This window comes from Rhinolophus hipposideros (genome assembly GCF_964194185.1).
Source record: "Rhinolophus hipposideros genome assembly, chromosome: 2".
In the NCBI taxonomy this organism is placed as follows: domain Eukaryota; kingdom Metazoa; phylum Chordata; class Mammalia; order Chiroptera; family Rhinolophidae; genus Rhinolophus; species Rhinolophus hipposideros.
The window spans coordinates 49,176,872-49,189,338 of NC_138048.1; the positions used below are offsets into that span (position 1 = coordinate 49,176,872).

General features: G+C 40.5%; 1 protein-coding gene across 6 annotated transcripts in view; it reads right to left on the minus strand.

Moving 5' to 3' along the window:
* Positions 1-2,439: 2,439 nt before the first annotated feature.
* HACD2 (3-hydroxyacyl-CoA dehydratase 2) overlaps positions 2,440-12,467 on the minus strand; it is a 91,739-nt gene continuing 81,711 nt past the window's right edge. For 4 of the 6 annotated variants that reach the window (XM_081065047.1, XM_081065046.1, XM_081065049.1 and 1 more), the window contains 2 exons: positions 10,340-10,518; positions 2,441-5,398 (listed from right to left, as the gene is read on the minus strand). In XM_081065047.1, coding sequence (XP_080921173.1) covers positions 5,316-5,398; positions 10,340-10,518 — 262 coding nt within the window. In that variant the 3' untranslated portion in view covers positions 2,441-5,315. Of the gene's footprint in view, positions 5,399-10,339; positions 10,519-12,467 lie in introns of all 6 variants that reach the window. The other 2 variants (XM_081065044.1, XM_081065045.1) reach the window with 2 other exon arrangements.

Here is a 12,467-nt window from a genome sequence, read left to right on the forward strand (position 1 = left end):
CTGACATAAACAGACCACCTGCGGTAGCCTATTATCATCATGGGCCCAAGCTCAACCAAGGAGGATGGTTGTGCAGGACATTACCCACTTTACATATGTCCTTGGTCATCTATTTGGTATGCCCCAAATTGGTGTCATTTAAACATCTTTCTCTCGATGGAGACTTTAAGCCTGTGAGAGTGAGAATAATCCCTGGCATGAATAGAAGCATTTTAAATCTGTGAGAAAACCCACAGTCCAAGAGTCAAGTTAACTCACACCCGCGCAGTGTACTGGACATGCTGCAGACAAGCATTCTCGGGGCCAGACGTGGCCTTATAAGGTGGCCTGACATTTTCTCATGGCCCAGGCCACCCTCCAAAAATATCCAGACAGAAGAAGAGTGGGAACTGACCTCCTTGAACATTTCAAAGATTAACAAGCAGGCTCTCCGTTAAACACCTGCTTTCTCAACAAAAGCTGATGGCATTTTAACACCAGGCAGCCTGTAGGGTCCATGCGGCGGAGGGCTCTATAGTGGGAAGTGAATAGATGGAGCCTCAAAGCATGCATCCAAGATTGGTTTCTTTGCTCCAAAATAATTGTGACTTCCTGTACTTCTCCAGAATATGCTTTAAGAGCTGACTGCCCTTTCTCTATATGGACAATAGGGATCCATGACTGATTTTCATTAGTGCACCATTCTGCCCCCTCCGTGTCCTTGGGTTCCCAAGGCCCCGATCGCTTGCGAGGTGCTGCCCCCCAGTGGTGCAGCCCGGCTACAACAAGACGGGAGGTAGAAAGTGTTGGGGCTTTAACCAAGGGCAGCATCTGGAAAGGTTTCTAGATTACATCCCCCAAGGTCAAAGACAGATACAGAAGCGCTGCTGTGGTAATAAGTCTATGTTCTGGAATTAGTGAGCACAAAACACCATTTCCAAACAAAAAGAGATTTATGAAATGGGTACTAGGTGCTTACGCACACAGCCTCTCACACATTTTAGTTTTGCTCATCCAATGAGAATTTTAGGGTGAATTGCCTTTTGTGGGGAAAATGATTATTTTTGGCAATGAAACCTACCCCTAAGGGGTGTCTTTAAATTTGAAAAGAAAAAGGTTAAGTAGTCCCTCACATGTCTAAAAGAAAGTGTTTGTTAAAAAACCACACAGCCCTCTTCTAACTCTAGTTCTCAGTCGCAGGCAGGGGAATGTTAGTAAGTATGGCTATTTTTGGTAATAGTTACCGAGAACAGTTTCTTCACCACTAAACTATATGACAATGAGCTAGTCTATGTGTAAGGATGCAATTTTTAAATAAATGAGAAATTGCAAAGCTAGTCTTCGTTCTTGTTAAAGAGAACAGAACACAGCAGTATTTTTGGAATGCTGTGGTAACAGTAGGTCTCTTAATTACACCAATGGTAATTCCTCAGGCTGGGGCTTATATTAACATAGTACACAGAACTGCCACAAAATATGACAATGACAAATTAGGAAGTCCTGGTTTCCATTCCCACCCCAAGATTGCAGAGGTATTTTCTGGGTAGCCTCTACTGTTACCTTTACCTCCTGCTTCTCAGTCTCAGTTGAGCTTATTTCTCTTCATGAAACAAAAGCCAATCTAGAGATTAGACTCTAGACGAGCAGAGAGGTGGTTCTAACCACTGTGCTGCTAACATCTAAGCCATGACCAGACAGCATTGAGAAATTGTTTCCTTTGGGAATAAAGACGACACTCTTGGACAATGGTGACAGTTAACTCTGAGGGAAGACCTGGTAGAATCAGGTGGGGGCATGTCACTGCTGGAGGGACCTGCCAGAGATCACCCAGAGAATTAACTACCGCGTTGCCCTGAAAACATGACCTAGCCGGATCATCAGCTCTAATGCGTCTTTTGGAGCAAAAATTAATATAAGACCCGATCTTATATTATAAAAGACCTGGTCTTATAGTAAAATAAGACCGGGTGTTACATTATGTTATATAAGACCCGGTCTTATATTATAGTAAAATAAGACCGGGTCTTATATTAATTTTTGCTCCAAAAGACGCATTAGAGCTGGTGGTCCAGCTAGGTCTTGTTTTCAGGGAAACACGGGACAGGAAGATTCCCTCTTGTCCCGCTGCACCTAGGTTAGAGAAGGACTCGATAAGCTTGAAGACTGGCAGGAAGAATGATTTGTTTGGAAATGTCTTAATATATCTGTCTATTTTCCCTGTAAGTGCAGAACCATTATGATTAGCAGAAATACATTTTAAAACTGTCAAAGAAAAGAGCTGGACTCCATAGCAGAACAGAAACTCTTCCATATCCCTACACAACCACTTTCAGGCCAATTTAATGTGAAAAATCACTATGCTCAATGGTCAGTATTTCAAATCCAGGCAGAGCACACACCAGTTTATTTTGAAATGCAACACAGATCAGTATTTTATGAATACAACTTATTACTACATTATCAGGTAAAAACATCTTCCAAATGCATGCATAGAAAGTTAAGCATAGTCTTTGAACTCCTTATTTCTAAATATACAAAAAATACATTTAAATTATAGAATTTTAGTGGATCAAAGACTTTATAAAATTACAATTTTGGTTTTCACAACATAGAAAAAAATACAAAAATGATTTCATATATATATATATATATATATATATATATATATATATATGGTTGTGTAATTTTTTACCCAAATTTCAAAGGAGCAGTATGTACTGATTTCGATATTTTGTTTTATCTGAAACTCAGAATTGAAAATAATTTGTAGATTGTACCACATCAATGCCAACCTTTTATTACCAATAAATAACCCAAAGCACAAGTGGAAACGAGGGCACAATCCCTTCAGATGCCTCTTTAATGCTACCTTTCCTGTTGTAAGTTTGGTCCAGAGGAACGTTCTAGTCTGGGAGGTGCTGGATTCCATGAGTAACTCTCTCCGGCGCCTTCTGTAATAGGCAGTATGTGTTAAATGAATGATCCCAGATTAGCAAACAGAACACAGCAAGATGCGGATTAGCAGCTTGTGTCTACAAGGCACTGCGTACCTCACAGAAGTCTGCCAGAAGGTGGTCCCCAAGGTGGGGATCTGAAACACCCCATCAGGGGGACAGCTGGGCAGATGGTTTCTTTTACTATGCCCTGAAATGAACACGGTGAGTCTGACAAAATACCCACCAAACACCACCTTCCTCATTCATACTTCTTTGTAAGAAGACAGGACATTTGGTGGGGTTAGATGGTCTCAATTCATAAAAGAATGCCGCCACTTCTAAGGAAAAATTAATTCATGTTAGAAATAAAGAAATCAGTTACTGAGAAAGGTGACTGAGGACACGGTGGCATGCCTTACTTATCTGCCATAAGCATTGTAAATGTTTGATGTACAAAAATAAACACTGGGGTTGGGACCCTTTTTGAGAAGGGAGTTGTTTGCTGTGTTCTTGTTGCCAAAGTCCAATTTGATGCAATACCACTGTTTGCGACAGACTGTTTTTCATAAATTGTGACATTATAAGAGAAGCACGAACAAAACCAATCCAGCAATCCTGAAAACCTGCATTTTTCATCCCATCTTCTATAACTAAAGACTGAAAAAATCTTATCCACATTAAGTAATAAGGCTAACATAACCCAAATTGATTCTATTTTACAGTAGAAATACATTTTGGAAAAAGAAAAAAAGCATGACAAATCTTTCCCACATATTTTGTTTATCAAGTACAAGAACAGATTATAATCTCAATATGCCACAGTTAAGAGTGCTTGCTGACTTTAAGAAGCAGAATTTTAATGTTCAATTCAAAAATAGCTCATTACACATCTGCCTGCATTAAATTTTGAACTGCATATTTTCTTCTCATTTTCATCTTATTTTCAAGCCTCTATGAAAATAAGCATTTAAAAAATTAGTTTTCTATTATGACACTCTTCTGATGTTAGCAATTATATTTGAAATATCTACTCAGTAAGCTAGGAAGCTAGACATTCAAAAGTTTTAAAGATCAACCAATTAAAAAAAAAAAAAGGAAAAAAACAGTTCCATAAAGAACATCCTGTAAAATCTAATGCATGTCTAAACTAGGGCTTTATATTTTCATCCAACCCTTTTTTGAAGAGTCTTAAATGCACAGCTGAGCAATTACGTGGTACAAAGACATGGTGCTAAGAGGACAATGTCCACATGACCCGAGTATGTCTTGGCTGCTCCAACATGCGGGCTGATACTGCTTTTGGCTCATGACTGCCTTAGTGGAACACTCCACTGCCTCTGGACTTACCACTTGGTGGGAATCACATAGGACCATAATTAGGAAAAGGATCCACATAGAAGTGAATGAAAATTTAAACATAAAATAATAAGGGTGTAGAAAGCTAAGCCTGAATGTTCTTCCGGACTGTGTTTCTCAAGTAACACCTTCCATGTGTTTTCAGTAATAGATTCTCTGCTCCTATGTGACTAGACTGGTTTCAGGTCCATAAAAGAGAATAGCTATTGGCAAATACATTACTCAGAGAGATTCTGAGAATAGAACTGTGAAAGGTACTTGTCATTACTAGCGATGGAGCTTTCCCTTTCAAAACTGACATTTTGCTAAAATATGAGTGAGGCTGAGCCCCAGATAAGGTAGGTTCTCTACAATGTGCACATACGTATTAAATTCAAGCTCGTTTCTTAGTGGCAGGCAGTAATGACTCAATTGAAAACAAACAAAAGGGTTCTAGTTGTTTTCTGATTATGGGCATTACCCAAAGCTTCATAGACATACACACTGTATATTTCATTCACTAGATATGAGGGGAAAGGTCCCAGCCATAACTTCAGAGCATTCCAGAGAACAAAGTTTGCTGTTTCAAAAATACAAATAGTTTCCAGCATGCAGTCAAGCACTTTGAAAAGGGAAAGCTAAACACACTGCAGACTGAAACAGAACTCTACTGCAAGCTGGGCATTCTGTTGGTACAACTTCATTACTCAGACTGTAACTCTCAGGTTTGCAGTGTTACAAATCTTTATTTATCAGATACAGGAAGGAAACAGGAGGATATAAAACGCCAAATCCCTTTCTAACGCCATCATAAATACTGGGAACTTCTGGTTGAAAAAGCATGCTGAATGGACTGGCCAGGATGTTTTATGTAACAGCTTTTTGTTTTGTTTTATAAAATCCCAGGCCTGTGTGACACTGGACTTTGTTTTTTGTTGTATTTTTTTAGTATTTTAAAAATAGTCCTTACTTATTTTCTATGAAACGTATTGGGAACTCAAAAAGTCTGCAGCATTTTTTTGTCATTGAAAAGTTTGTTTTTTGGAGGGGTGCAGGAAATAGGAATTATTCAAATTTCTTGTGTTCTTCAGTATGAGAAAGGACCTTTCTTCTCTGGTGTATCATGTGGAAGTATAACTGGGGAAAAACTGGAAAAAAAAGAAAGAATTGGTTAAAGAGATCATTTAAAATTGCATGTTCTATTTAAAGCACGTAGACTTGAGGTCCCCTATGACTCTCCCACTATTTTCTCATCCAGTGGCCGTGGAAGGTAACAGGGCAGGCTTAGGGAAGGGGAAGGAAAACACAGAGAGAGAAACCTACCTTCTCTTGCATTAGCCAAGGAGGAAGGCTGCTGTGGACTGGAACGACAGACCCTTTTGTCACTATTGCTACCAATCAAGATGCCACAGAGCCGCCAAATCATACTCTGTACACTCTCACATTATCTTCACATTTATTTTCTGATTTTACAACAACTTACCACTTGGTGGGAATCACATAGGACCATAAGGTGAAGAATTCTAGTGATGGAGTTATTACCCGTTTCACAGAGGAGGAATGCAAGCCCCAGACAGGGTAAGCGACTTGTCTGGGGTCCCACTGCAAATCACTGACAGAATCAGGATGAGGCTCTGGGCTCCTGACTCCTAGTCTCTCCCAAAAGAACTTCCTGAGAAGGGTTGTTCCTTGAATGGGAAGACTGAGGGGAGGGAGGAGTGCTACGGCAACTGATCTGAACACAACTAAGCCAGGTTTGAAAGCAGAAAAAGTCCTTATAAAAAGACAGCCAGTATCTTAGGCACTGGAGATTCTGTTCTTGATAAAGATTATTTTTAAAAGCACTGGTTCTCAAATGAATGGGGTGGTACTGCCTCCCTAGGGATACTTGGAAACAGGGTGAGGGAAAGCATTTGGTGTGGCAAGCCACTGACATTTAGCACATGGGGGTTAGGATGCTAAACCCTGTAATGTGTGGCGTCCCCCACAACTAAGAGTCGAACCACTCCAGATACCTAGTGTCCTTGCTGGGAAATGCCCGTTTGAGCTACCTGGCCCTCCCAAGGTTACTGTAAACTGGGGGTTCCAAAACCATGTAAAAAACTCCAGTGAGATAATACTGGCTATCCTTCCTTTCCTCCCTTTTTCAACAGCTCCAATCCTTGTTTTTTTTAAGACAACAACCTGTATTTTGGGGGAGGGTAATACCTACTACTGCCAACTCTCTTGGACAGTTTTTCCTTTTTCCATGAGTTCCGGGTTGGCCAAATTTCAAATGATTCTCCAGAAATACTCCAGGCCATCAGTGGGCACGTGCACATAGACCTGCTAAGCTGCAGAGGACCTGATGCTAAACAGGGCTGCCGTCCACTCCACTCACGATTGCAGGAAGTTCTCACGCAAAAGACCAGCTTGTGCATATAACTCAACAGTGAGAGAACTATTTTTGTACAAAAAGCAGAAAATTTGACAGGCTCTATAATCTAAAAACTGGAAGTAAAGATATAATTAAACCATAAGGAATGCTAATTGCAATCATTTAAAAATGTGGGGCCAGTCACATTTCTATAGATATGCTTTAATAAAGGGAAACATGGTGGCAAAGGACGCTGAGAACATTCGCACTGGGTGCATTTGTGATTACAACACCCCATGCAGGGCAGCCACAGCCTCACAGCGAGTGCAGAGGGGAGGAGGGAGGACAGTGACCTAGAAGCCATTCCTTAGGCCCTTAGAGGCAGTTAAACCAAGATGGCTGAGTATCATCCCCGTAGGCAAGGGCCTGCTGGCTACCAGAGCCAAAGGTCAGACATGGAGGGCAGATATGGATGGACTTTCATTCTGTTATGTCTTCCAGCAGTTTCTCAGTGCCTAAGAAAAAGGAATGTGCATGGGGGAAGCCAAGGGAGTGGGATACTTGGGTTTGAAGGTTCTCTACAGCTCTAGCATCGACTTCTTGGTGACGAGAACCTGGATACACTGTCTCCATCTAAATTACCCACCATGTTCGGGCTGAACCCAACTATAACGGCTGAAACAATTCCAGATTCACTGGGCTATAATGAAGACTAACCCTAAGACAATCTTACCCTCACAGTAGCCCATTTAGGATTCCACCTTCTGCTCTCCCAGTTCAGGACACAGAACGGTGATGGTTACTGTGTGTGTATGTGTGTGCTCATGTGCATGCGTGTGTGCGTGTATGTCTCAGTGCGTTGGGGTAGGGTGCAGGGGGTGTGGGTACCACTGTGCCCGCCTTCCTGTAAGAACATGGGCTCTCTTTCTTTCCAGGGAGAAGAAGACTTGGAGGCTGACAGCAACCGGAAATGCTCAGTCTGGGACAAGTCTCCTTCTCAGTTTCTTTGAAAAGCGGAGGTGTGGTTATGGTTACTGGCAACCTGCAGCGCCCAGCTTCTTGGTGTTCTCCCCCTCCGTCATTGTTTCTTAGCCTTTGTGGACCCCCACTCTGGTACCAGTTTTCACCAATGTGGGGAGGGAAAATGTAAACAGGGCTTCGATGTCCTACAGACACTGCATCTACTGCCACCACGGCAGAGCATGAGGGGGCCCCTTGCAAGGGGTGCCGAAGCACCCCAACACGAGCACTCCCCTGGAGCCACAGCTCATGGGCCACAGTTTGGGCTACACGGACATCAGTGCAATAGGTCAAGATCATAAAGCAGGTCATAGTATGTGGATAGAATCAACTTCCCGTTAAAGAAGATTAAAAGAAACATGTTGTAGAAAGAAAACCAAATTTGGTAAGGAAGACTGCCACTCCTAATTCTGCATTTCTTCTTATAAATATAAAGTTGTAGAAAGATGGAAATGTGCAGTTGGCTGGGAATGAACTGTACAAATTGGTCTCAACATTAACAACCTAAACTACTGAAAACATCAGGGCAACTGGCCCGGCCAGCAGCACAGTGAGTGCCAGCAGACACAGATGATTTGCAGCGGGCTGCCATCCTGAGCTGGGTGGGGTGTCAGGGATTTGGAGGGAATCTTTTAATCTTTATTTGAAATGAACCTTTTTTCTTTGTCTACAAGAGTTAAGCTATTTTAAAAAAGGAAGACTATAGTCTTTACTCAAGCCAAGTTCTCTTACCAAAAGGAGGCTGGAAATGGAAGGGGTAAGGAAACGAGGTACAGAAAGCAGACTTTTGCTGAGAGAAGTCTGTTCTACTCTTTAAGAGAGTAGGTTTATGTTTTCTCCTTGTCTTTTAAAGCCAAGAAAGAAAATCCCACAGCGCTGGGTTTGTTTTCCTTTAGGGCTAGTATCAGGGAGGGTGGCATGGGCTTGACCAGACCCCTTCTCTGTATCACGAGGTCAGCAGGCACGGCGAAGGCTGGCCCTGGTTGGCCACCAGAACAGAGAGTCTGGGGGTACACACAGACTCGGGTGGCCCTGGAGAGCCATTTTGAGAATGAAGCCCCTGCTTCTTCGACAGACTAGAAATCTTACAGCAACTCTGAAGTAGGGGCCCTAAATTTCTGTCAGTGTGGCAGGGCCTGGTTATTGGTTTGATTTTGTGTGATACCCTCCTTGCCCCTTTCCCAGTTATCCCAAATGGAATCTATCTCCTATTCATTCAGAGACTTGTGAATTTAAATAAATCCTGGGGTGTTCAGTGGGATAACTTGTGTTCCTCTGGGTGTGGCAAAACAGCAACTAGGAATTGTTCTGGAGACTGGAAATTAAAACACTAAGGGAACAATATGAGAAAAGTGAAAAGCTATAGTTAATTTTTATGATTTAAAATTTTAGACTCTTCCATATTTAGCTTTTGTTTGATAATCAACTACCTTTTACATTTGAGAGATATGGCCTTTAAGCCACCATGGTTTCAGCACCAAAGAGGAGGACTTGATAATTACTGAAGAGTGGGAAATGAATCATGGAGCAGTACTGCGTCCAAGAATTTCTCCAAGATAAATGTTCACATGAAATCTGGATGCAGTTTTTTCCTCAAAATGCATGAAATACAGTTTTCCACACAGGGACACAAACATGTTGCTTATGATTGTTAGGATGATTCATGCAGTGAATAATGTGGGCTGACGAAAAGCCCAACCCTCCTGTCTGAATTTAACCTGAGGTTCAGAGGGAGAATATAGCACCTTATAGACTGAAATAAGATTCAGAGTCACAGTGGTTACAGAAATAGCCAAAGGAGTATAAACATTATATGTCCTTGGGTAGAACAAGATCCTTTTGGATATGTGGACATCGATCCCAAGGTTTCAACTGAACATCAGAATTCAAGAAAAGGACTAACAAACTCTTCCTCAGCAAACAGGACTCACTTCACAGAAGCCTCAAACATGGCATTTTTTCTCTGTTACCAAATACGTTGATCGGCACATTTGATTATCCAATATAGCCCGTTAGCAGGACTATCAAAATACTGGAAACCATCCTGAAGAGAACACTATGTTCTGTTCAGATGGTTTTAGTGCTTTTTTCCAAACAAGAAAATAAGATAGAAAAAAATAAATTAATCTATTTTTATTTTGTTATTTGTTTCTAGTTAACTGATTCCTTAAAAATAAAGTTAACTGGGGGTGGCCTGTTAGCTCACTTGGTTAGAGCGTGGTGCTACTAACACAGGTTGCCGGTTCAATCCCCACACGGGCCCTTGTGAGCTGCGCCCTCCTTACCAAAAAAAATAAAATAAAATAAAAAAATAAAAAAGTTAACTGTCTATTTTGATACAGTAAAAATTCAAAAATCTCTTTACAGTGTTTTTCAAATACCATAAAAGGCAGTTCTTGAAAAACAGAAAAAGTCAAGGTAAGGCTTTAATGGCTTTTTTTGTTTTCCACTCAGTACTTCCCCCCGACAGTCCATACTCTGAGAAGGGCTGATTTTTGACAGCTGTATTGAGAACAGTTCATTTTCATTCAACTACCAACAGAGAAAATTCTTTCTGGCAGTTGGCCTTCTATAAAAACCAAAGCATTCCCAATAAATTAGATTTATGTTTACCTGGATACAGTGTAAAAACAAACAAAGGCATTTGATTCTAGTTATTGTACAGCCAATTAAAAAAAAACATAAGTAAATATATGCATAACTGTTTACTTACGTGGAATGTAGGAGATCATTATTAGAATTAGGAATGCATAATAGTCAAAGGAGAAATTATATTTGTTAGGCAAACTGATGGAGTACAGGCCAGCCTGTCTGACAAAGGGCAAAGCAGCATATATTGTGAGCAGTTCTCCTGACACTCCCATTGGGTATAGCACAATGAAAAGTGTGTACCTGAAACAAAACAAAATATTCATTACTGAGGCTCGAAGCCAGCTTTAGTACAAAGATGCACTCCCACTCTTCAAATCAGTACTGGTCTTTTAGAAAGCTACTATTTATACATTTTCTGTTTTATCCACTGCTTAAATTCAGGTTTTACAAGCCAGTTTTTGAAAAGGGCTTATAGCAGGTATGTTTCTGCATGTTTTAAGATAAAATAAATGTGTTCAGTCAGCCTCAATTTTTGGCCTGACTAAATAAACTCTTCAAAGCAACTCCCTAAAATAACTAAGGTGATGCCCAATATTGATAAGGAGGAACAATGAGTCATGGTTTATATTGAAGGGTCCTGCCCAATGGGGTGGGGGTGGGGCTTTGCAGGGAGTCGAGGGGAAAGGTGTTGGAGCATGTGTCTAGGAATCCTTAGTGTACACCACGCCTGGTCTGTGGACTGAAAAAAAATAGCACATCCAATGTGTGTACACTGCTACAATTACTCAAATGTATGAGGTCTGATAATTAAATTCACGAACTAGTTCTAGAAAAAGTGCTACTGTGTTTCCCCGAAAATAAGACCTAGCAGGACAATCAGCTCTAATGCATCTTTTGGAGCAAAAATTAATGTAAGACTTGGTCTTATTTTGCTATAAGACCGGGTCTTATATGACTGGGTCTTATATAATACTGGGTCTTACATTAATTTTTGCTCCAAAAGCCGCATTAGAGCTGATTGTCCGGCCAGGTCTTATTTTCGGGGAAACACGGTACATGCCTCATTGCTGAATATCACTATGGTCACCTTCAAAGTACTATACCCTTGGGAAGCTATGCACCGACAGCAGTGCCTAATCCACCCTTCAAAGCAATTTGGGAACTCTTTTTCTGGAATGGCTATCAGAGCTGCAATCTTATTACCCTTGATGTCCTGAATGTCATCAAAATGTCTTCCTTTCAATATTCCCTTTATCTTCGGGTAAAGAAAGAAGTCACTGGGGGCCAGATCAGGTGAGTAGGGAGGGTGTTCCAATATAGTTTTTTTTTTTTACTGGCTAAAAGCTCCCTCACAGACAGTGCCGTGTGAGCTGGTGCACTGTTGTGATGCAAGAGCCATGAAATGTTGGCGAAAAGTTCAGGTCGTCTAACTTTTTCATGCAGATTTTTCAGCACTTCCAAATAATAAACTTGGTTAACTGTTTGTCCAGTTGGTACAAATTCATAATGAATAATCCCTCTGGTATCAAAAAAGGTTAGCAACAGAGTTGCAACAAGTTCATGAACTTAATTGTCACACCTTGTACATGCTATTGTGATAAGGAAATATGTGCTAATTTAAAAAAACATTAAAAAATTCATAATAGCTTTTGGTCACTATGTAACTTTTCAATCAAAAAGTCTACAATTACTATCACATAGGAGAATACACAATTTTTGTCACTTTAAAAGGAATTTTGTTTCAAAAAGAATTCAGAGAGAGGTTCATCCTATGGCACCACCTGGAAGTCATTTCGAGGTGTAAGTATTGCTAAAGAAATCATCAGCTCAGATTTTAAAAAGCCTTTAGCTGCAGCATTATTTCCAATAGCCAAAATATGGAAGCAACCTAAATGTACGATAGGTGAATGGATAAAGAAGATATATACGTATATATATATATATATATATATCTCAAACATAAAAAAATAAAATCTTGCCATTTGCAATGGATGGACCTAGAGAGTATTATGCTAAGTGATTATTATGATAGAGAAGGACAAATATTGTATGATTTCACTTATATGTAAAATCTAAAACACAGAACAAAACAGAAATAGACTCAAGACCCAGAGAACAAATTGATGGTTGCCAGAGGGGAAGGAAATAGGGGGATGGGTAAAAAAGGTGAAGGGGAATAGGAGGTACAAACTTCCAGGTAGAAAGTGACGAGGTCACAGGGATGTAATGTACTGCACAGAGAGTATAGT